We start from the raw sequence: 23,482 nt of genomic DNA on the forward strand, positions 1-23,482 counted from the left end.
TGAGAGCCATCCCCTGGGTAAATAAGCATAGCGCTCATGTCTTGTGTAGTGATGAGAGCCATCCCCTGGGTAAATAAGCACAGTGCTCATATCTTGTGTAGTGATGAGAGCCATCCCCTGGGTAAATAAGCTGAGCGCTCATGTCTTGTGTAGTGATGAGAGCCATCCCCTGGGTAAATAAGCACAGCGCTCATATCTTGTGTAGTGATGAGAGGCTTCCCCTGGGTAAATAAGCACAGTGCTCATATCTTGTGTAGTGATGAGAGCCATCCCCTGGGTAAATAAGCACAGCGCTCATATCTTGTGTAGTGATGAGAGCCATCCCCTGGGTAAATAAGCACAGTGCTCATATCTTGTGTAGTGATCAGAGCCATCCCCTGGGTAAATAAGCTGAGCGCTCATGTCTTGTGTAGTGATGAGAGCCATCCCCTGGGTAAATAAGCTGAGCGCTCATATCTTGTGTAGTGATGAGAGGCTTCCCCTGGGTAAATAAGCACAGCGCTCATATCTTGTGTAGTGATGAGAGGCTTCCCCTGGGTAAATAAGCACAGTGCTCATATCTTGTGTAGTGATGAGAGCCATCCCCTGGGTAAATAAGCACAGCGCTCATATCTTGTGTAGTGATGAGAGCCATCCCCTGGGTAAATAAGCACAGTGCTCATATCTTGTGTAGTGATCAGAGCCATCCCCTGGGTAAATAAGCTGAGCGCTCATGTCTTGTGTAGTGATGAGAGCCATCCCCTGGGTAAATAAGCTGAGCGCTCATATCTTGTGTAGTGATCAGAGCCATCCCCTGGGTAAATAGGCACAGCGCTCATATCTTGTGTAGTGATGAGAGCCATCCCCTGGGTAAATAGGCACAGCGCTCATATCTTGTGTAGTGATGAGAGCCATTCCCTGGGTAAATAAGTACAACGCTCATATCTTGTGTAGTGATCAGAGTCATCCCCTGGGTAAATAAGCACAGCGCTCATATCTTGTGTAGTGATCAGAGTCATCCCCTGGGTAAATAGGCACAGTGCTCATATCTTATGTAGTGATGAGAGGCTTCCCCTGGGTAAATAAGCACAGTGCTCATATCTTGTGTAGTGATGAGAGCCATCCCCTGGGTAAATAAGCTGAGCGCTCATGTCTTGTGTAGTGATGAGAGCCATCCCCTGGGTAAATAAGCTGAGCGCTCATATCTTGTGTAGTGATGAGAGGCTTCCCCTGGGTAAATAAGCACAGCGCTCATATCTTGTGTAGTGATGAGAGGCTTCCCCTGGGTAAATAAGCACAGTGCTCATATCTTGTGTAGTGATGAGAGCCATCCCCTGGGTAAATAAGCACAGCGCTCATATCTTGTGTAGTGATGAGAGCCATCCCCTGGGTAAATAAGTATAGCGCTCATGTCTTGTGTAGTGATGAGAGCCATCCCCTGGGTAAATAAGCACAGTGCTCATATCTTGTGTAGTGATGAGAGCCATCCCCTGGGTAAATAAGCACAGTGCTCATATCTTGTGTAGTGATGAGAGCCATCCCCTGGGTAAATAAGCACAGTGCTCATATCTTGTGTAGTGATGAGAGCCATCCCCTGGGTAAATAAGCACAGTGCTCATATCTTGTGTAGTGATGAGAGCCATCCCCTGGGTAAATAAGCTGAGCGCTCATGTCTTGTGTAGTGATGAGAGCCATCCCCTGGGTAAATAGGCTGAGCGCTCATGTCTTGTGTAGTGATGAGAGCCATCCCCTGGGTAAATAAGCTGAGCGCTCATGTCTTGTGTAGTGATGAGAGGCTTCCCCTGGGTAAATAAGCACAGCGCTCATATCTTGTGTAGTTATGAGAGGCTTCCCCTGGGTAAATAGGCACAGCGCTCATGTCTTGTGTAGTGATCAGAGCCATCCCCTGGGTAAATAGGCACAGCGCTCATATCTTGTGTAGTGATGAGAGCCATCCCCTGGGTAAATAGGCACAGCGCTCATATCTCTTGTAGTGATGAGAGCTATTCCCTGGGTAAATAAGTACATCGCTCATGTCTTGTCTAGTAATGAGAGCCATTCCCTGGGTAAGTAAGTACAATGCTCATGTCTTGTGTAGTAATGAGAGCCATCCCCTGGGTAAATAGGCACAGCGCTCATATCTTGTGTAGTGATGAGAGCCATCCCCTGGGTAAATCAGTACAACGCTCATATCTTGTGTAGTAATGAGAGCCATTCCCTGGGTAAATAAGCTGAGCGCTCATGTCTTGTGTAGTGATGAGAGCCATCCCCTGGGTAAATAAGCACAGTGCTCATATCTTGTGTAGTGATGAGAGCCATCCCCTGGGTAAATCAGTACAACGCTCATATCTTGTGTAGTGATGAGAGCCATTCCCTGGGTAAATAAGCTGAGCGCTCATGTCTTGTGTAGTGATGAGAGCCATCCCCTGGGTAAATAAGCACAGCGCTCATATCTTGTGTAGTGATGAGAGCCATCCCCTGGGTAAATAAGCATAGCGCTCATGTCTTGTGTAGTGATGAGAGCCATCCCCTGGGTAAATAAGCACAGTGCTCATATCTTGTGTAGTGATGAGAGCCATCCCCTGGGTAAATAAGCTGAGCGCTCATGTCTTGTGTAGTGATGAGAGCCATCCCCTGGGTAAATAAGCACAGCGCTCATATCTTGTGTAGTGATGAGAGGCTTCCCCTGGGTAAATAAGCACAGTGCTCATATCTTGTGTAGTGATGAGAGCCATCCCCTGGGTAAATAAGCACAGCGCTCATATCTTGTGTAGTGATGAGAGCCATCCCCTGGGTAAATAAGCACAGTGCTCATATCTTGTGTAGTGATCAGAGCCATCCCCTGGGTAAATAAGCTGAGCGCTCATGTCTTGTGTAGTGATGAGAGCCATCCCCTGGGTAAATAAGCTGAGCGCTCATATCTTGTGTAGTGATGAGAGGCTTCCCCTGGGTAAATAAGCACAGCGCTCATATCTTGTGTAGTGATGAGAGGCTTCCCCTGGGTAAATAAGCACAGTGCTCATATCTTGTGTAGTGATGAGAGCCATCCCCTGGGTAAATAAGCACAGCGCTCATATCTTGTGTAGTGATGAGAGCCATCCCCTGGGTAAATAAGCACAGTGCTCATATCTTGTGTAGTGATCAGAGCCATCCCCTGGGTAAATAAGCTGAGCGCTCATGTCTTGTGTAGTGATGAGAGCCATCCCCTGGGTAAATAAGCTGAGCGCTCATATCTTGTGTAGTGATCAGAGCCATCCCCTGGGTAAATAGGCACAGCGCTCATATCTTGTGTAGTGATGAGAGCCATCCCCTGGGTAAATAGGCACAGCGCTCATATCTTGTGTAGTGATGAGAGCCATTCCCTGGGTAAATAAGTACAACGCTCATATCTTGTGTAGTGATCAGAGTCATCCCCTGGGTAAATAAGCACAGCGCTCATATCTTGTGTAGTGATCAGAGTCATCCCCTGGGTAAATAGGCACAGTGCTCATATCTTATGTAGTGATGAGAGGCTTCCCCTGGGTAAATAAGCACAGTGCTCATATCTTGTGTAGTGATGAGAGCCATCCCCTGGGTAAATAAGCTGAGCGCTCATGTCTTGTGTAGTGATGAGAGCCATCCCCTGGGTAAATAAGCTGAGCGCTCATATCTTGTGTAGTGATGAGAGGCTTCCCCTGGGTAAATAAGCACAGCGCTCATATCTTGTGTAGTGATGAGAGGCTTCCCCTGGGTAAATAAGCACAGTGCTCATATCTTGTGTAGTGATGAGAGCCATCCCCTGGGTAAATAAGCACAGCGCTCATATCTTGTGTAGTGATGAGAGCCATCCCCTGGGTAAATAAGTATAGCGCTCATGTCTTGTGTAGTGATGAGAGCCATCCCCTGGGTAAATAAGCACAGTGCTCATATCTTGTGTAGTGATGAGAGCCATCCCCTGGGTAAATAAGCACAGTGCTCATATCTTGTGTAGTGATGAGAGCCATCCCCTGGGTAAATAAGCACAGTGCTCATATCTTGTGTAGTGATGAGAGCCATCCCCTGGGTAAATAAGCACAGTGCTCATATCTTGTGTAGTGATGAGAGCCATCCCCTGGGTAAATAAGCTGAGCGCTCATGTCTTGTGTAGTGATGAGAGCCATCCCCTGGGTAAATAGGCTGAGCGCTCATGTCTTGTGTAGTGATGAGAGCCATCCCCTGGGTAAATAAGCTGAGCGCTCATGTCTTGTGTAGTGATGAGAGGCTTCCCCTGGGTAAATAAGCACAGCGCTCATATCTTGTGTAGTTATGAGAGGCTTCCCCTGGGTAAATAGGCACAGCGCTCATGTCTTGTGTAGTGATCAGAGCCATCCCCTGGGTAAATAGGCACAGCGCTCATATCTTGTGTAGTGATGAGAGCCATCCCCTGGGTAAATAGGCACAGCGCTCATATCTCTTGTAGTGATGAGAGCTATTCCCTGGGTAAATAAGTACATCGCTCATGTCTTGTCTAGTAATGAGAGCCATTCCCTGGGTAAGTAAGTACAATGCTCATGTCTTGTGTAGTAATGAGAGCCATCCCCTGGGTAAATAGGCACAGCGCTCATATCTTGTGTAGTGATGAGAGCCATCCCCTGGGTAAATCAGTACAACGCTCATATCTTGTGTAGTAATGAGAGCCATTCCCTGGGTAAATAAGCTGAGCGCTCATGTCTTGTGTAGTGATGAGAGCCATCCCCTGGGTAAATAAGCACAGTGCTCATATCTTGTGTAGTGATGAGAGCCATCCCCTGGGTAAATCAGTACAACGCTCATATCTTGTGTAGTGATGAGAGCCATTCCCTGGGTAAATAAGCTGAGCGCTCATGTCTTGTGTAGTGATGAGAGCCATCCCCTGGGTAAATAAGCACAGTGCTCATATCTTGTGTAGTGATCAGAGCCATCCCCATGGTAAATAAGCTGAGCGCTCATGTCTTGTGTAGTGATGAGAGCCATCCCCTGGGTAAATAGGCACAGCGCTCATGTCTTGTGTAGTAATGAGAGCCATTCCCTGGGTAAATAAGTACAACGCTCATGTCTTGTGTAGTGATCAGAGCCATCCCCTGGGTAAATAAGCACAGTGCTCATATCTTGTGTAGTGATGAGAGCCATCCCCTGGGTAAATCAGTACAACGCTCATATCTTGTGTAGTGATGAGAGCCATCCCCTGGGTAAATAGGCACAGCGCTCATATCTTGTGTAGTGATGAGAGCCATTCCCTGGGTAAATAAGTACAACGCTCATGTCTTGTGTAGTAATGACAGCCATCCCCTGGGTAAATAGGCACAGCGCTCTTATCTTGTGTTGTAATGAGAGCCATCCCCTGGGTAAATCAGTACAACGCTCATATCTTGTGTAGTGATCAGAGCCATCCCCTGGGTAAATCAGTACAACGCTCATGTCTTGTGTAGTGATGAGAACCATTCCCTGGGTAAATAAGCTGAGCGCTCATGTCTTGTGTAGTGATGAGAGCCATTCCCTGGGTAAATAAGCTGAGCGCTCATGTCTTGTGTAGTGATGAGAGCCATCCCCTGGGTAAATAAGCACAGTGCTCATATCTTGTGTAGTGATCACAGCCATCCCCTGGGTAAATAAGCTGAGCGCTCATATCTTGTGTAGTGATCAGAGCCATCCCCTGGGTAAATAGGCACAGCGCTCATGTCTTGTGTAGTAATGAGAGCCATTCCCTGGGTAAATAAGTACAACGCTCATGTCTTGTGTAGTGATCAGAGCCATCCCCTGGGTAAATAAGCACAGTGCTCATATCTTGTGTAGTGATGAGAGCCATCCCCTGGGTAAATCAGTACAACGCTCATATCTTGTGTAGTGATGAGAGCCATCCCCTGGGTAAATAGGCACAGCGCTCATATCTTGTGTAGTGATGAGAGCCATTCCCTGGGTAAATAAGTACAACGCTCATGTCTTGTGTAGTAATGACAGCCATCCCCTGGGTAAATAGGCACAGCGCTCTTATCTTGTGTTGTAATGAGAGCCATCCCCTGGGTAAATCAGTACAACGCTCATATCTTGTGTAGTGATCAGAGCCATCCCCTGGGTAAATCAGTACAACGCTCATGTCTTGTGTAGTGATGAGAGCCATTCCCTGGGTAAATAAGCTAAGCGCTCATGTCTTGTGTAGTGATGAGAGCCATTCCCTGGGTAAATAAGCTGAGCGCTCATGTCTTGTGTAGTGATGAGAGCCATCCCCTGGGTAAATAAGCACAGTGCTCATATCTTGTGTAGTGATCACAGCCATCCCCTGGGTAAATAAGCTGAGCGCTCATGTCTTGTGTAGTGATGAGAGCCATCCCCTGGGTAAATAAGCTGAGCGCTCATATCTTGTGTAGTGATCAGAGCCATCCCCTGGGTAAATAGGCACAGCGCTCATATCTTGTGTAGTGATGAGAGCCATTCCCTGGGTAAATAAGTACAACGCTCATGTCTTGTGTAGTAATGAGAGCCATTCCCTGGGTAAGTAAGTACAATGCTCATGTCTTGTGTAGTAATGAGAGCCATCCCCTGGGTAAATAGGCACAGCGCTCATATCTTGTGTAGTGATGAGAGCCATCCCCTGGGTAAATCAGTACAACGCTCATATCTTGTGTAGTGATGAGAGCCATTCCCTGGGTAAATAAGCTGAGCGCTCATGTCTTGTGTAGTGATGAGAGCCATCCCCTGGGTAAATAAGCACAGTGCTCATATCTTGTGTAGTGATCAGAGCCATCCCCATGGTAAATAAGCTGAGCGCTCATGTCTTGTGTAGTGATGAGAGCCATCCCCTGGGTAAATAGGCACAGCGCTCATATCTTGTGTAGTGATGAGAGCCATTCCCTGGGTAAATAAGTACAACGCTCATGTCTTGTGTAGTAATGAGAGCCATTCCCTGGGTAAATAAGTACAACGCTCATGTCTTGTGTAGTGATGAGAGCCATCCCCTGGGTAAATCAGTACAACGCTCATATCTTGTGTAGTGATGAGAGCCATCCCCTGGGTAAATAAGCTGAGCGCTCATATCTTGTGTAGTGATCAGAGCCATCCCCTGGGTAAATAAGCTGAGCGCTCATATCTTGTGTAGTGATGAGAGGCTTCCCCTGGGTAAATAAGCACAGTGCTCATATCTTGTGTAGTGATCAGAGCCATCCCCTGGGTAAATAAGAACAGCTCTCATATCTTGTGTAGTGATGAGAGCCATCCCCTGGGTAAATAAGCACAGTGCTCATATCTTGTGTAGTGATCAGAGCCATCCCCTGGGTAAATAAGCTGAGCGCTAATGTCTTGTGTAGTGATGAGAGCCATCCCCTGGGTAAATAGGCACAGCGCTCATATCTTGTGTAGTGATGAGAGCCATCCCCTGGGTAAATAGGCACAGCGCTCATATCTTGTGTAGTGATGAGAGCCATCCCCTGGGTAAATCAGTACAACGCTCATGTCTTGTGTAGTGATGAGAGCCATTCCCTGGGTAAATAAGCTGAGCGCTCATGTCTTGTGTAGTGATGAGAGCCATCCCCTGGGTAAATAAGCACAGCGCTCATATCTTGTGTAGTGATGAGAGCCATCCCCTGGGTAAATAAGCATAGCGCTCATGTCTTGTGTAGTGATGAGAGCCATCCCCAGGGTAAATAAGCACAGTGCTCATATCTTGTGTAGTGATGAGAGCCATCCCCTGGGTAAATAAGCACAGTGCTCATATCTTGTGTAGTGATCAGAGCCATCCCCTGGGTAAATAAGCTGAGCGCTCATGTCTTGTGTAGTGATCAGAGCCATCCCCTGGGTAAATAGGCACAGCGCTCATATCTTGTGTAGTGATGAGAGCCATCCCCTGGGTAAATAGGCACAGCGCTCATATCTTGTGTAGTGATGAGAGCCATTCCCTGGGTAAATAAGTACAACGCTCATATCTTGTGTAGTGATCAGAGTCATCCCCTGGGTAAATAAGCACAGCGCTCATATCTTGTGTAGTGATCAGAGTCATCCCCTGGGTAAATAAGCACAGTGCTCATATCTTATGTAGTGATGAGAGGCTTCCCCTGGGTAAATAAGCACAGTGCTCATATCTTGTGTAGTGATGAGAGCCATCCCCTGGGTAAATAAGCTGAGCGCTCATGTCTTGTGTAGTGATGAGAGCCAACCCCTGGGTAAATAAGCTGAGCGCTCATATCTTGTGTAGTGATGAGAGGCTTCCCCTGGGTAAATAAGCACAGCGCTCATATCTTGTGTAGTGATGAGAGGCTTCCCCTGGGTAAATAAGCACAGTGCTCATATCTTGTGTAGTGATGAGAGCCATCCCCTGGGTAAATAAGCACAGCGCTCATATCTTGTGTAGTGATGAGTGCCATCCCCTGGGTAAATAAGCATAGCGCTCATGTCTTGTGTAGTGATGAGAGCCATCCCCTGGGTAAATAAGCACAGTGCTCATATCTTGTGTAGTGATGAGAGCCATCCCCAGGGTAAATAAGCACAGTGCTCATATCTTGTGTAGTGATGAGAGCCATCCCCTGGGTAAATAAGCACAGTGCTCATATCTTGTGTAGTGATCAGAGCCATCCCCTGGGTAAATAAGCTGAGCGCTCATGTCTTGTGTAGTGATGAGAGCCATCCCCTGGGTAAATAGGCTGAGCGCTCATGTCTTGTGTAGTGATGAGAGCCATCCCCTGGGTAAATAAGCTGAGCGCTCATGTCTTGTGTAGTGATGAGAGCCATCCCCTGGGTAAATAAGAACAGCGCTCATATCTTGTGTAGTGATGAGAGCCATCCCCTGGGTAAATAAGTACAACGCTCATGTCCTGTGTAGTAATGAGAGCCATCCCCTGGGTAAATAGGCACAGCGCTCATATCTTGTGTAGTGATGAGAGGCTTCCCCTGGGTAAATCAGTACAACGCTCATATCTTCTGTAGTGATGAGAGCCATTACCTGGGTAAATAAGTACAACGCTCATGTCTTGTGTAGTAATGAGAGCCATCCCCTTGGTAAATAAGAACAGCGCTCATATCTTGTGTAGTGATGAGAGCCATCCCCTGGGTAAATAGGCACAGCGCTCATATCTTGTGTAGTGATGAGAGCCATCACCTGGGTAAATAAGAACAGCGCTCATATCTTGTGTAGTGATGAGAGCCATCCCCTTGGTAAATAAGAACAGCATTCATATCTTGTGTAGTGATGAGAGCCTTGCCCTGGGTATTTAAGTACAGCGCTCATATCTTGCGATGAGGGTATACAATCGGGAAGCCGGCTGCTGGAATCCCGGCAGCCAGCTTCCCGACTGCTTTATCCCACCGTGGGATAAATGACCGGCGTCTATGTCTAGACGCCGCACATTTCCCCGACGCCGGGAGACAGACGCCCAGCATCCCGATCGAGCGGATGCCGGGCGCCGCGAGCAGACAGCCACGGGGGGGAGGGTTAGGTTTAGGGCACCCGGGGGGATTTAGGGTTAGGCACCCCCCCGGGAGGGTTGGGGCCTGGCTAGGGGGAGGGAGGGTTAGGGTTAGGCACCCCCACGGGGGACTTAGGTTTAGGCAGCGGGGAAGGGGTGGGTTAGGGTTAGGCACTTAGAGGGGGGATTAGGGTTAGGCACAGGGGGGTGGTTAGGGTTTGGCACCCATAAGGAGGGTTAGGGGGGTTAGGTTAGATTAGTTCATACTTACCTCACCACGATCGGGATTTCCAGCGCTGTCGGGCTTCCGCTGCCAGGCTCTGCTGTTTAGTTGGGCTTCCGCTGCCGGGATTCGAACTCCCGGCCATGCGGCAGCCGGTATATCATACCGATTCCGTGATGAGAGCCATCACTTGGGTAAAATATGAGATATGGTAAGAACTTACCCTTGTTATCTCTATTTCTACGAAGTCCATAGGGTTCCACAGGATACCTTGGGGTATAGGTGTGACGTCAGTCGCAGGGCACCAAAGAGTTAAGCTTTCAGCCTCACAGGATGTGCTAGGTCCCCCACCTATACCCCGCCCCCGGGCCAAGGCACCTCAGTTAGTTACCAAGCCATAGGCTGGAGGAGGAGAAGGAAGAGAGAGAACAAAGATCTGGACACATACAAGAATCACATTCTCACCAGAGGGAGACGGAAAACCGGTGACCAGAGCAAAGCCCATCTGCAGCACAGGTGCGACAGGGCTGGAGTCCTGTGGAACCCTATGGACTTCGTAGAAATAGAGATAACAAGGGTAAGTTCTTACCATATCTCATATTTTCTACTTCAGGGTCCATAGGGTATCCACAGGATACCTTGGGGATGTCCCAAAGCAGTATCCTTTAAGGGTGGGGACGCTCCTGTGCAGAAAGGAGAATCCGCCGCCCAAAGGAAGCATCCTGAGAGGCGAAGGTGTCAAACCTGTAATACCTCACGAAGGTATGGACAGAAGACCACGTAGCAGCCTTGCAGATCTGAACTGCCGAGGCACCACGTCGAGCTGCCCACGAAGGACCCACAGACCTAGTGGAATGAGCCTTCAGAGAAGGAGGGACCGGTAGGCCTTCATGAAGATAAGCTTCAGAAATAGCCATACGGATCCAGGCTGCCAAAGTTTGCTTTGAAGCAGGCCAACCCTTTTTACGGAAGCCATAGAGGACAAACAAAGCGTCCGACTTCCTAAACGAAGAAGTGCGGTCAACATAAGTCCTTAAGGCCCGCACAACATCCAAAGAGGCCTCACCCACGGAAAGACCCGGTGAGTTAAAGGCCGGAACAACTATTTCCTCGTTAACATGAAACTGGGAAACAACTTTGGGAAGAAACTCGGGCCGAGTGCGGAGCACTGCCCTGTTCCCATGAAAAACCAAGAAAGGGGGTCTACAAAAAAGAGCCCCTAACTCAGAAACATGTCTGGCCGAAGCAATGGCCAGAAGGAAAACAGTCTTAGCTGTTAGCCATTTAATATCCACTGAGCCCAGTGGTTCAAACGGCGGTCCTTGGAGAGCCCTCAGGACCACAGCCAAATCCCAAGGCGCCACAGGTGGAACAAAGGGCGGCTGAATACGGAGAACACCTTGCATAAAGGTGCGCACATCCGGGATTGTAGCAATCCTACGGTGAAACCAGACAGATAGGGCCGAAACCTGTACCTTCAAAGAAGCAAGGCGAAGCCCATGATCTAGTCCCGCTTGCAGGAAGGCGAGAATCCGAGACAGACGAAACTCCCGCGGTGCATAACCACTCGGTCGACACCACTGGAAGAACGTATGCCACACGCGATGGTATATCCTCGCGGAAGACGGTTTCCGAGCTCGTAACATGGTACGCACCACAGAGCTGGAAAACCCCCGGGACCTCAGCATGGCCGTCTCAACAGCCACGCCGTCAAAGACAGCCGAGTCAGGTCCGGGTGAAGACAAGGACCCTGAGTCAGAAGGTCCGGTCGTAGCGGCAACCGCAGAGGACTGTCCACGGACAGACCCTGAAGGTCTGAGATCCAGTGCCGTCTGGGCCACGCGGGAGCTATCAACAGGAGCGTCCCTCCTTCCTGTTTGAATTTCCGGATTACCCGTGGAAGAAGGGAGACCGGAGGGAACAGGTATGCGAACCTGAACGTCGACCGGACGGACAGAGCATCCACCAGAGACGCCCCTTCGTCTCTTGTGCGAGACCCGTACACCGGCAACTTGTTGTTGTGCCGGGACGCCATGAGGTCGATTTCTGGAAGACCCCACCTGTCCACCAGTAGTTGAAAAACGTCCGGGTGCAGGGACCATTCCCCTGGATGAACGTCCTGGCGACTTAGAAAGTCCGCCTCCCAATTTATCACTCCCGGGATGAAGACCGCTGATATGGCCGGAAGATTGCGCTCCGCCCAAACCAGGATCCGAGAGACCTCTACGAGAGCCGCCCGACTGCGAGTTCCTCCTTGCCTGTTTATGTAGGCCACTGTGGTAGCATTGTCCGACTGGATCTGCACCGGGTGACCCTGGAGAAACCGCTGTGCCTGCAGGAGAGCATTGAAGACCGCACGGAGTTCCAAGATATTTATTGGAAACTCCGCTTCTGTCGGCGTCCACCTGCCCTGGAACAAGTGTGGACCCGAAACTGCTCCCCAGCCCCGAAGACTGGCGTCCGTTGTCAACAGGACCCAATTTGGAACCCAGAACGGACATCCCTTGTTGAGGTGGGTCGTCTTTAACCACCACGCAAGGGACAGGCGAACCTTTCGGGGTGAGCACAATCGTCTGGAACTTCAGAGACTGAGGCAGCCCGTTCCACTTGGACAGGATCAGGTGCTGCAGAGGTCTGGAGTGAAACTGGGCCTATTCCACCATGTCGAACACCGACACCATGGAGCCCAGTAACCTCATCGCCGAGTGTAAGGACACCCGGCGGCTGTGCAGACAACTGCGCACCCTTGACTGTAAAGCAGAGATCTTGTCCTCCGTCACGAAGATCCTTTGCTGTCCCGAGTCCAATAAGGCTCCAAGATGCAGAATCCTCCGAGACGGGATTAGAGTGGACTTCTGCCAGTTGATTAGCCAGCCGTGCCGTTGCAGCCGTGCAATGGTCAGGTCCAAGTGGTGTAACAGGAGCTCTGGAGATCCTGCCACCAATAACAGGTCGTCCAAGTACGGCAATATGCGGACTCCTTGCAGCCGCAGAGAAGCCGCCATGACCGCCATCACCTTGGTGAAAACACGTGGTGCTGTCGCCAGGCCAAAAGGTAACGCCCGAAACTGGAAGTGGTCGCTGCGGATTGCAAACCGAAGGAACTCTTGATGGCGCAAAAGAATAGGGACATGCAGGTAAGCGTCCTGTATGTCCAATGACACCATGTAGTTCCCAGGTTCCAGCGCCAGAATGATGGACCGTAGGGTCTCCATCCGAAACTTCGGGACCTGCAAAGACTTGTTGAGTGCTTTGAGGTTGAGAATCGGACGATATGACCCATTGGGTTTCTGTACCAAAAATAGATTTAAATAGAAACCCTGGCCCCTCTGGGAGAATGGAACAGACACTATAACTCCAGCCTGGAGCATAGTGTGCAATACCTTCCGCAGCTCCGTAGCCTTGTTCTGGTCTGATGGTAGACCCGTGGTGAAGAATCGAGCCGGGGGTCTGTGCCGGAAGGAGAGGGCGTACCCGTGGGAGACCACCTCCAGAACCCAAGTGTCTGTCGTAGTGAACGACCAACACCGGGAGAACTGCAGCAGGCGGCCTCCCACCCTGGGATCCCCCAAGGGGAGACCCGGACCGTCAAGCCGCAGGCTTGTCATCTGGCTTGGGGGCCGGACGTCTGGTACTCCATGCCTGTTTCCGGGGCTTGACCGATTTCTTAGGGCCAGCCTGTCGAGGAAACGACTGTGGTTTGGGCCTGCCCTGGGCCCTAGATGACTGAAAGGACGATGGTCCAGAACCAGAAGGAGCAGCGGCCGACGGAAGACAAGCAGATTTGGCTGCCGCCAGCGTGGCCACAATCTTATCCAGATCCGGACCGAAGAGAACTTCTCCGGTAAACGGCAACGCTTCCAGACCTTTCTTGGAATCTGCGTCCGCCTTCCAGGATCGCAGCCACAAGGTGCGACGAGCAGCTACCGCTGCTGAAGAAATTCTAGACACCAGAGTACTAATGTCTAGAGCCGCCTCGTTGATGTAGGTGGCCGAATCACGGAGATTGGCAATCAACTCCGCCTGTTCGGCCGGACAGTCGGATTCAAAAGAAGCCTCTAATGAATCCGCCCAGCGCTCCATCGCTCTGGCAACCCAGCAAATGGCCATAGCCGGCCGTGCTGCCCCCCCTGCAAGGGAATAAGCGGACTTCAGGCAGATTTCTACCTTGTGGTCCGTAGCATCCTTAAGGGAGGACATGGATGACATCGGCAATGTGGCACTACGGACAAGACGGGTCACGTGAGAATCCACCTGTGGAGGGGATTCCCACTTAGCAAAATAATTATCCGCGAACGGATAAGCCACCGCCAGGCGTCTCTGCGGCTGGTATCTTTTGCCAGGTTGTTTCCACGCCTCCTCTAAATGGTCCACCAACTGACCCGAAAGAGGAAAGACTGTGGCATCGCCCTTCACATCTTTGAAAAAGGCATATTTAGATTTAGCCGCTGGGGGAACTTCGTCCTCAATCACCAAGGCTGTGCGGACCGCCCGAATAAGTCCAGGAATATATACTTTGGACTTAGCATCAGCGTCCTTAGTATGGAGAGGTTCCTGATCGTAAGGATCCAGAATCTCCCCATCATCAGACGTCCCTTCGTCATCCTCATAAGGAGCGGACAGAGACGGCACCTGCCTTTTATGAGGCCGCATCACAGACTCCCCTTGCAACACATCCGACAAGTGCTGTACAGAACTCGTCAGGGAGTTAACCCACGCTGGCTCCTGAGAACCCGTGAGCGGGGAAATAGGGAGACTGTGGGGTACCACCAATTGTCGTGGGAACCCCTGCATGGGTGATGACACCACAGACTGCTGGGACAAACCCATCGGAGTAAACGCGGGCTGCGGAGCTAACTGGCCCACTAAAGCTGTTAACGCCTGAGCGAAACAAGCCCAGAGCGGCTCCTGTACTGGTGCTGTAACCGTAATAGGCCGCGCCATGGACAAACACTGCCGGCAAAGGCCCTCCGCGCTACCCTCCCCCTCCGCTAACGGTACTTTGCACGTGGTACACTGTAGCCGGAGGGGAAAATCACTTTCAGACATGATGGCACCACGTATGTGACCTCTCTCACCAATTAAGTATTAAATAGGCGAGAGACCACTCTGCAGCACCGCACCGCAAGGGCTTTAGCAGAAAGAACAGGGACAGTAATAAAGCTGACAGTTTAGAGAAGAAAAGTTACAGGCAGCGCTAGCACAGTCACATACAATGCAGAGAAATAACAATTCCTGCACTAACAGCGCTGATCACTCAACTACACAGACACAGGGCCTGGTAGGACACAGCGCTGCATACACAGACCTGAGCCACAGCGGAGGAGAGGTATGCGGGGGGACCCAGACAGCGATGCTTCCTTCCAGACTTCCAGCAGCGTTCACCATGCGTTGCAGAGAAGATGGCCGCCGAGGAGCAGAGAGAAGCTGGCCTGGGGGAGGAGCGCTGACACAGGACCAGTAAGCACAGTGCAGAGAGGGCTGTGTGCAGCGGGGGAGGCGCCGGCTGTGAGACAGGGAAGGCGCGCTCCCCTGGCATGCATTTAACCCCTGGGACGCCGCAGCGCTACCGATCTGCTGCGGTCCGCTGTCCCAGGGGGTAGTGGAAAGCGCAGGTTCAGTACCTGGCTCCACGCTGCAGCCAGTCCCCAGGGAGCCCCCTGCCTGGGGACTTAGGACCATGTGACCAGCGGGGACCCACCGCGGGACCCCGCTGCTTACCTTTGTCCCCCTTGGATCCGGCCATGGTCCGGAACATCTGGGGTCACCGCTAGCTGTGACCCCAGATGCTCACCAGCATCCCCGGATCGGTACCGGCGTTCTGGTACCGGCGGGGGTGTAGGGAAGACAGCATGGACGTCAGGACTGACTGTCCATGCTGTACATCCAGATGTGCAGCCACAGCTGCACTGAAGAAAGCTTCAGGGGCTCTTCTAGCCCCCACTCCGACAGGTGCACCCGACGCCGGCCGGGCACCAAACTAAACTGAGGTGCCTTGGCCCGGGGGCGGGGTATAGGAGGGGGACCTAGTGCATCCTGGGAGGCTGAAAGCTTAACTCTTTGGTGCCCTGCGACTGACGTCACACCTATACCCCAAGGTATCCTGTGGATACCCTATGGACCCTGAAGTAGAAATAAGCACAGCGCTCATATCTTGTGTAGTGATGAGAGCCATCCCCTGGGTAAATAAGCATAGCGCTCATATCTTGTGTAGTGATGAGAGCCATCCCCTGGGTAAATAAGCTGAGCGCTCATATCTTGTGTAGTGATAAAAGGCATTCCCTGGGTAAATAAGCACAGTGCTCATATCTTGTGTAGTGATGAGAGCCATCCCCTGGGTAAATAAGCACAGTGCTCATATCTTGTGTAGTGATGAGAGCCATCCCCTGGGTAAATAAGCTGAGCGCTCATATCTTGTGTAGTGATAAAAGGCATTCCCTGGGTAAATAAGCCGAGCACTCATATCTTGTGTAGTGATGAGAGCCATCCCCTTGGTAAATAAGCACAGTGCTCATATCTTGTGTAGTGATGAGAGCCATCCCCTGGGTAAATAAGAACAGCGCTCATATCTTGTGTAGTGATGAGAGGCTTCCCCTGGGTAAATAAGCTGAGCGCTCATATCTTGTGTAATGATGAGAGCCATCCCCTGGGTAAATCAGTACAACGCTCATATCTTGTGTAGTGATGAGAGCCTTGCCCTGGGTAAATAAGTTGAGCGCTCATATCTTGTGTAGTGATGAGAGCCATTCCCTGGGTAAATAAGCTGAGCGCTCATATCTTGTGTAGTGATGAGAGCCATCCCCTGGGTAAATAAGCACAGCGCTCATATCTTGTGTAGTGATGAGAGCCATTCCCTGGGTAAATAAGCTGAGCGCTCATGTCTTGTGTAGTGATGAGAGCCATTTCCTGGGTAAATAAGCACAGTGCTCATATCTTGTGTAGTGATGAGAGCCATCCCCTGGGTAAATAAGCACAGCGCTCATGTCTTGTGTAGTGATGAGAGCCATTCCCTGGGTAAATAAGCACAGCGCTCATATCTTGTGTAGTGATGAGAGCCATTCCCTGGGTAAATAAGCTGAGCGCTCATATCTTGTGTAGTGATGAGAGCCATTCCCTGGGTAAATAGGCACAGCGCTCATGTCTTGTGTAGTAATGAGAGCCATTCCCTGGGTAAATAAGCACAGCGCTCATATCTTGTGTAGTGATGAGAGCCATCCCCTGGGTAAATAGGCACAGCGCTCATATCTTGTGTAGTGATGAGAGCCATTCCCTGGGTAAATAGGCACAGCGCTCATGTCTTGTGTAGTGATGAGAGCCATTCCCTGGGTAAATAAGCACAGCGCTCATATCTTGTGTAGTGATGAGAGCCATTCCCTGGGTAAATAAGCTGAGCGCTCATATCTTGTGTAGTGATGAGAGCCATTCCCTGGGTAAATAGGCACAGCGCTCATGTCTTGTGTAGTAATGAGAGCCATTCCCTGGGTAAATAAGCACAGCGCTCATATCTTGTGTAGTGATCAGAGCCATCCCCTGGGTAAATAAGCACAGCGCTCATATCTTGTGTAGTGATGAGAGCCATCCCCTGGGTAAATAAGCACAGCGCTCATATCTTGTGTAGTGATCAGAGCCATCCCCTGGGTAAATAAGCACAGCGCTCATATCTTGTGTAGTGATGAGAGCCATTCCCTGGGTAAATAAGCACAGCGCTCATATCTTGTGTAGTGATCAGAGCCATCCCCTGGGTAAATAAGCTGACTGCTCATATCTTGTGTAGTGATGAGAGCCATTCCCTGGGTAAATAAGTACAACGCTCATGTCTTGTGTAGTAATGACAGCCATCACCTGGGTAAATAAGCACAGCACTCATGTCTTATGTAGTAATGAGAGCCTGACCCTGAGTAAATAAGCACAGTGGTTATATGTCATGTAGTAATGAGGAGCGTCCTCTGGGTAAATAAGGACAGTGCTCATGTGTGATGCTGAACACTAGTTAAAGCTTTCATCTTATTGGGTGCTATTAGAGTAGTATACCTATAAGTAGATCTTTAAGGCTTCATTTTACTTATCTATCAATTAGGAAATGAGCTTATTGTAGTAATATGTCATTCACAAGCTGATGTTTTAAATAAATGTGTTTATGCGTATTGATGAGAAGTAATACATACTGCTATGCCGTTTTGGAGGAATAGAAGGTAAAATTATTTAAGATTACATGCTGCTATGTTAAATAATTGTTTCCTACTTAGTGTATATTTGGATCAGATGTTTTATGCCTATGATGTAGGGAAGGGAGGAACACATTCCAAGATCCTTGTAACAGGGATCTGAGTTCTTTTGTTGACACTTGAAGTGGAAGCAATTATAATGTAATGTTATTTCTTACATACATATTTGGTGGCAAATGTCCTTCATTACTATTGTGGAGCATCTTAGTATAGCATATTTGTTTTTAGATAAATTAAATCTGTCATTTAAATTTGAAAGCTATATTTTATAATATAATAATAATTTATAAATTAATAATTATAATAATGATATATTTTTTGTTGTCATTAATTTATTATATGAAAATCCATTTAAGATGGTTTGTAACGTTGTGGACCACCAATCTTCTTGTAATTAGCCATTATATGATGTTCCCTGTGCTCATTTTCTATATGTCCAGAAGCTAAACCATTCCTTATCAATAGCTGATCATGGTGTTTCACAGAATTGATGTAATAATTGTATTTCCTGCAGGTTTCTGAGGAGAATGGAGAACAGATGCCACTGTATTTTGTACTTGTGAGTTTGCCGGATTCTGGTGACTCCGATAATAAGAACTGGACCGTACTAAGGAGATTAAGTGAATTTCAGAATCTACACCGGAAGCTCAGTGAGGTGAATATCCTCCGAATCGGCTTTTGTTTTGCTTGGCAACCACATAAGAGGCATTAATAAAAAGCCTCCTCCAATCTTTGCTGGTGTTTTAGAATTGGATGCAATGGATGACTTTCTCACTGAGGAGGCATGTCCAGTTTTGGAAGGTCGTCTTCTGCCTTCTGCTTTATGAGTCTCTGTCTGGAATGCTTGCCTAGATCCACAATTGCATCAGTGATCTGCAACACCCACTCTCATGTTGTGAACTATGGTCCTACAGTACATACAGTAGCAGAGAGTGTCTCCAGAACCTCTCCCTTCAATTTGTGCTAGATAATCTCACCACAACCCACTGGAGCTCATGGTGTCAAGTCTAGTCACTTAATGTTGGCTAAATATATAGAAATGGTTTTAATTTCCAGGCGAACACATCATTTTCTACTTATTGAATATCAGTCAGATAACATTATAAAACAGTATGCGGTGGTTAAGTCTGCACACTGTCACTTTCCCCTATGGTCCAATCAACCCATCTATGCAGAGAAGTCAGAGATTTGCCTGAGGTGTGAGTGTGTGTGCACATGGTTGTCAGTGCGCGTATAAACAAACGCATACACTTATGGCGCTTTCATAGCGCAGTTATTATAGTAAGGTACATCACCTCTCAGATATTATCTCTATGTGATGGGAGAAGTGTATTACAGACAAGTCAGAATGAACTTGTGTTTAGCCAGCATTTCCATGTAATTATAGATTATAAAGGAAATACTTCCCAAGCCTTTGTTAGTAAATGTCACTGATTGCTGAATTATAAATGCACATTGAATAGCACATGCTCTGGCCCAAACAACAGAATTCACTGCAGGGCATCTGAAACGTGTAAAAACACACGTATCCTTCCCAATACATGTCTATACTTTACAGACCGGGGCCCTGACATGTATTCCAAACATATATAGAACAATTCTGAGAGACAAAATATGTCTGCCTGTGTGTATGAGCCCATGTAGCCAGTATAGTACAGGTAAGCTCTGATTTATATGTAAGGGTTAAATTTCATGTGTTTTGGGCAATGTGCATATAAATGTTTTGATCACTCTAAGTGCTTCAGACTTTAACACTCATTAAAGTATAGTCATAGAAGTCACAATGTCCTCTCTCCATTGTCCACCCCATTATTCTTTTTTCTGTATCTCCCTCTCAGACCCCCCCCCCCCCCCCCCACTTGTATTGTTGGTAAACTAATAAACAAATGACTCTTAAAAAAAAAAATAATACATATCTATACAAGAGGTATATCCCAATCGAGTCCTGTTCCTCTTAGCTGTCTGGGTGTACAATGATATAGAACAGACAACACGCAGGCGGGGGGTCACCACTATATTACATTATGGGGGCTGATGTATCACAGCTTCTAAAGAGTGAATAAGTAGAGACGTTACCCATATTAACCAATCGGCTTCTACATACCATATTATAGAATGTATTGATAAATGCTAGCTACAGATGTGTCCTCTGATTCATCCTATGAAGTGCCGCAATGCAGCGGCCGCAGATTTTTCCCATACGAAGGTTCATGGTGCTTCATCTGCGACTTTGTACATGTTTAAAACGAATTCCTGTAAGGTTCAAGTTGCAGTCCAGCGTCTTTATAGTAGTGTTTCGCTGCCCTGCGCCATATGGACGATAGGTGTATGAGGACACCTCTGTAAAATCTCATTGGTTGCTAGGGGCAACTTCCCTATGTGTCCTCTACTTCACTCTTTAGAAGCTTTCATACATCTCCTCCTATGATTCTTAACCACTATTGTAGCTTATTAGTGGAGGTGAGAAAAGTTCATGTTATCACAATGAAGTTGCAGTACAGTGACATCTGCAGCAGTTTAATGGAAATATCTACTGTAGCGCTCACCTTTTAAGGGTTATTATTTCTGTAACTTCACTTTCTCTTATGTAACCTCCCAGTGTTTCCCTTCTCTGAAGAAAGTACAGTTGCCTTCTGTCAGTAAGCTGCCCTTCAAGTCTGTGGATCAGAAATTCCTGGAGAAGTCAAAAATCCTATTAAATAACTTCCTGCAGGTAAGTGTTTGTTACCCCTAGTAGTGCTCTCACTTTCCATTGTACAGCACCGTACATCTGAAAAGATAGATATGATGTGAGTCAGAGCGCTAACATTTAGTCACCTTGGAGTGAATGTATGTATCAGATATATACTTATACTTATCTGTTCAATATAGACAAGGATTCTGTATACTGTTTGGCACGTCCTCAATGTGGGTTGGATTCACCAAGGGTTTATGCAAACAGATAAATAAATGAAGATAATGTAAAAACTGAAGAAAAACATAGAATCGAATAGTCTTTTTCAACATAATTTATGCATCTATGCAAGATAAATTCAAGCGTACCCCCACTCACTGAGTAAAGGGAGGTGATTTTCCCATAAAGGTATCTTTCTTTAGGACGAGAATTAAAGCTCCTATAGATTAGTAGTATCTCTGACTTGTGAAGTATAGTTGATATCTAGTGTATTTCGCGGAGGTGGCGTACCTCACTTGCACTATTATGCAGGTAGCAAAGCTTGTAAAGGTATCTTTATAGGTCATTCATAATAATGCTTACCGATACTCACGAGTTATCGTGGTGGCAGAAAGCATGTAGCGGTATCTTTAAAAATGATGATTTCCGGAATATACTCCAATATTTATAAAAGAGCTATGTTTTATTCACACAAAGATAAAAAAACAGTAGAATAATTAATCAAAACTTAAATTAGACTGAAGGGGGTAGGCAACACTTAGGGAGAGGCACACCAAGTAACGAGAAATGTATAAAAAAAAAAAGTCCCGGGATTTATATAAAAAAAGTTAAATGGTCATACCTTTACTCCAGTAAAGCTCAGAGGACCTGATGGGACTTTTTTTAGACACACTACTCCTGCTTAGGGAGCACTCCTCCTGCCTTCTCTGTAATGGCTTAGGGAACACTCCTCCTGCCTTCTCTGTAATGGCTTAGGGAGCACTCCTCCTGCCCTCTCTGTAATGGCTTAGGGAGCACTCCTCCTGCCTTCTCTGTAATGGCTTAGGGAGCACTCCTCCTACCCTCTCTGTAATGGCTTAGGGAGCACTCCTCCTGCCCTCTCTGTAATGGCTTAGGGAGCACTCCTCCTGCCTTCTCTGTAATGGCTTAGGGAGCACTCCTCCTACCCTCTCTGTAATGGCTTAGGGAGCACTCCTCCTACCCTCTCTGTAATGGCTTAGGGAGCACTCCTCCTGCCTTCTCTGTAATGGCTTAGGGAGCACTCCTCCTGCCTTCTCTGTAATGGCTTAGGGAGCACTCCTCCTGCCTTCTCTGTAATGGCTTAGGGAGCACTCCTCCTGCCTTCTCTGTAATGGCTTAGGGAGCACTCCTCCTGCCCTCTCTGTAATGGCTTAGGGAGCACTCCTCCTGCCTTCTCTGTAATGGCTTAGGGAGCACTCCTCCTGCCTTCTCTGTAATGGCTTAGGGAGCCCTCCTCCTGCCTTCTCTGTAATGGCTTAGGGAGCACTCCTCCTGCCCTCTCTGTAATGGCTTAGGGAGCACTCCTCCTGCCTTCTCTGTAATGGCTTAGGGAGCACTCCTCCTACCCTCTCTGTAATGGCTTAGGGAGCACTCCTCCTGCCTTCTCTGTAATGGCTTAGGGAGCACTCCTCCTGCCCTCTCTGTAATGGCTTAGGGAGCACTCCTCCTGCCTTCTCTGTAATGGCTCAGGGAGCACTCCTCCTGCCTTCTCTGTAATGGCTTAGGGAGCCCTCCTCCTGCCTTCTCTGTAATGGCTTAGGGAGCACTCCTCCTGCCCTCTCTGTAATGGCTTAGGGAGCACTCCTCCTGCCCTCTCTGTAATGGCTTAGGGAGCACTCCTCCTGCCTTCTCTGTAATGGCTTAGGGAACACTCCTCCTGTCCTCTCTGTAATGGCTTAGGGAGCACTCCTCCTGCCTTCTCTGTAATGGCTTAGGGAGCACTCCTCCTGCCCTCTCTGTAATGGCTTAGGGAGCACTCCTCCTGCCCTCTCTGTAATGGCTTAGGGAGCACTCCTCCTGCCTTCTCTGTAATGGCTTAGGGAACACTCCTCCTGTCCTCTCTGTAATGGCTTAGGGAGCACTCCTCCTGCCTTCTCTGTAATGGCTTAGGGAGCACTCCTCCTGCCTTCTCTGTAATGGCTTAGGGAGCACTCCTCCTGCCTTCTCTGTAATGGCTTAGGGAGTACTCCTCCTGCCCTCTCTGTAATGGCTTAGGGAGCACTCCGCCTGCCCTCTGTGAAATGGGTAAGGGAGCACTCCGCCTGCCCTCTCTGTAATGGCTTAGGGAGCACTCTGCCTGCCCTCTGTGAAATGGGTAAGGGAGCACTCCGCCTGCCCTCTTTTTTTTTATTTGAAAAGTTTTAGATAGATAGATATATCTATCTAAAAACAGCATTCAGGTGCCTTTATGAAAATAAATAAAATGTTTCACCGGAGATGCTCTAATGGTGTGATACAGGCAGCTTCTAAAGCAATGAACGGTTCCAGGTTATGGAGCATACACACGGTCAGATGAACGATTTTACCAAAGATTTGAATGATTTGAACGATTTTTGACTGCATTAAAATGAATGGAATCGTCCAAGTCTGACTGCAAACACATCAGATGTCAGATATCGTTATCTGACCATCGGGAACGCGCATCGTTCATCTGACAGATATGTCAGATTTTCCTTCAGATATGAACGATTGAACGATTTTTAAAATCGTTATCATTCAGATCTGAAGAAAAATCTGACCGTGTGTATGCACCATTAGAAAGACTTTCTGTGGCCTGTCCACCTATTTAAGTACCTGCAGTGGACAGTACGTACCGGGATGCACAGATAAACCATTTATTTTCATTGATGTACGTCCAGTGTGATGTTATATTGTGAATAAAAATGTGGTTGTGTAAATACTACACCATGGATAAAAACCATTGGGACCAGCAGCCATGTACTTTGTGTGCACAGTCACCATCCATGTCATG

The 23,482-nt window shown here is 48.3% G+C and overlaps 1 protein-coding gene across 1 annotated transcript in view; it reads left to right on the top strand.

The window, feature by feature from the left end:
* The window catches only part of SNX25 (sorting nexin 25), a 268,761-nt gene that overhangs the window by 207,760 nt on the left and 37,519 nt on the right, over nucleotides 1-23,482 (top strand). Inside the window, exons 12-13 of the mRNA XM_088447009.1 lie at nucleotides 18,331-18,471; nucleotides 20,416-20,529. Coding sequence (XP_088303135.1) covers nucleotides 18,331-18,471; nucleotides 20,416-20,529 — 255 coding nt within the window. The remainder of the gene's footprint in view (nucleotides 1-18,330; nucleotides 18,472-20,415; nucleotides 20,530-23,482) is intronic.

This window comes from Taudactylus pleione, unplaced genomic scaffold (assembly GCF_031769625.1).
Source record: "Taudactylus pleione unplaced genomic scaffold, aTauple2 ptg000408l, whole genome shotgun sequence".
NCBI lineage: Eukaryota > Metazoa > Chordata > Amphibia > Anura > Myobatrachidae > Taudactylus > Taudactylus pleione.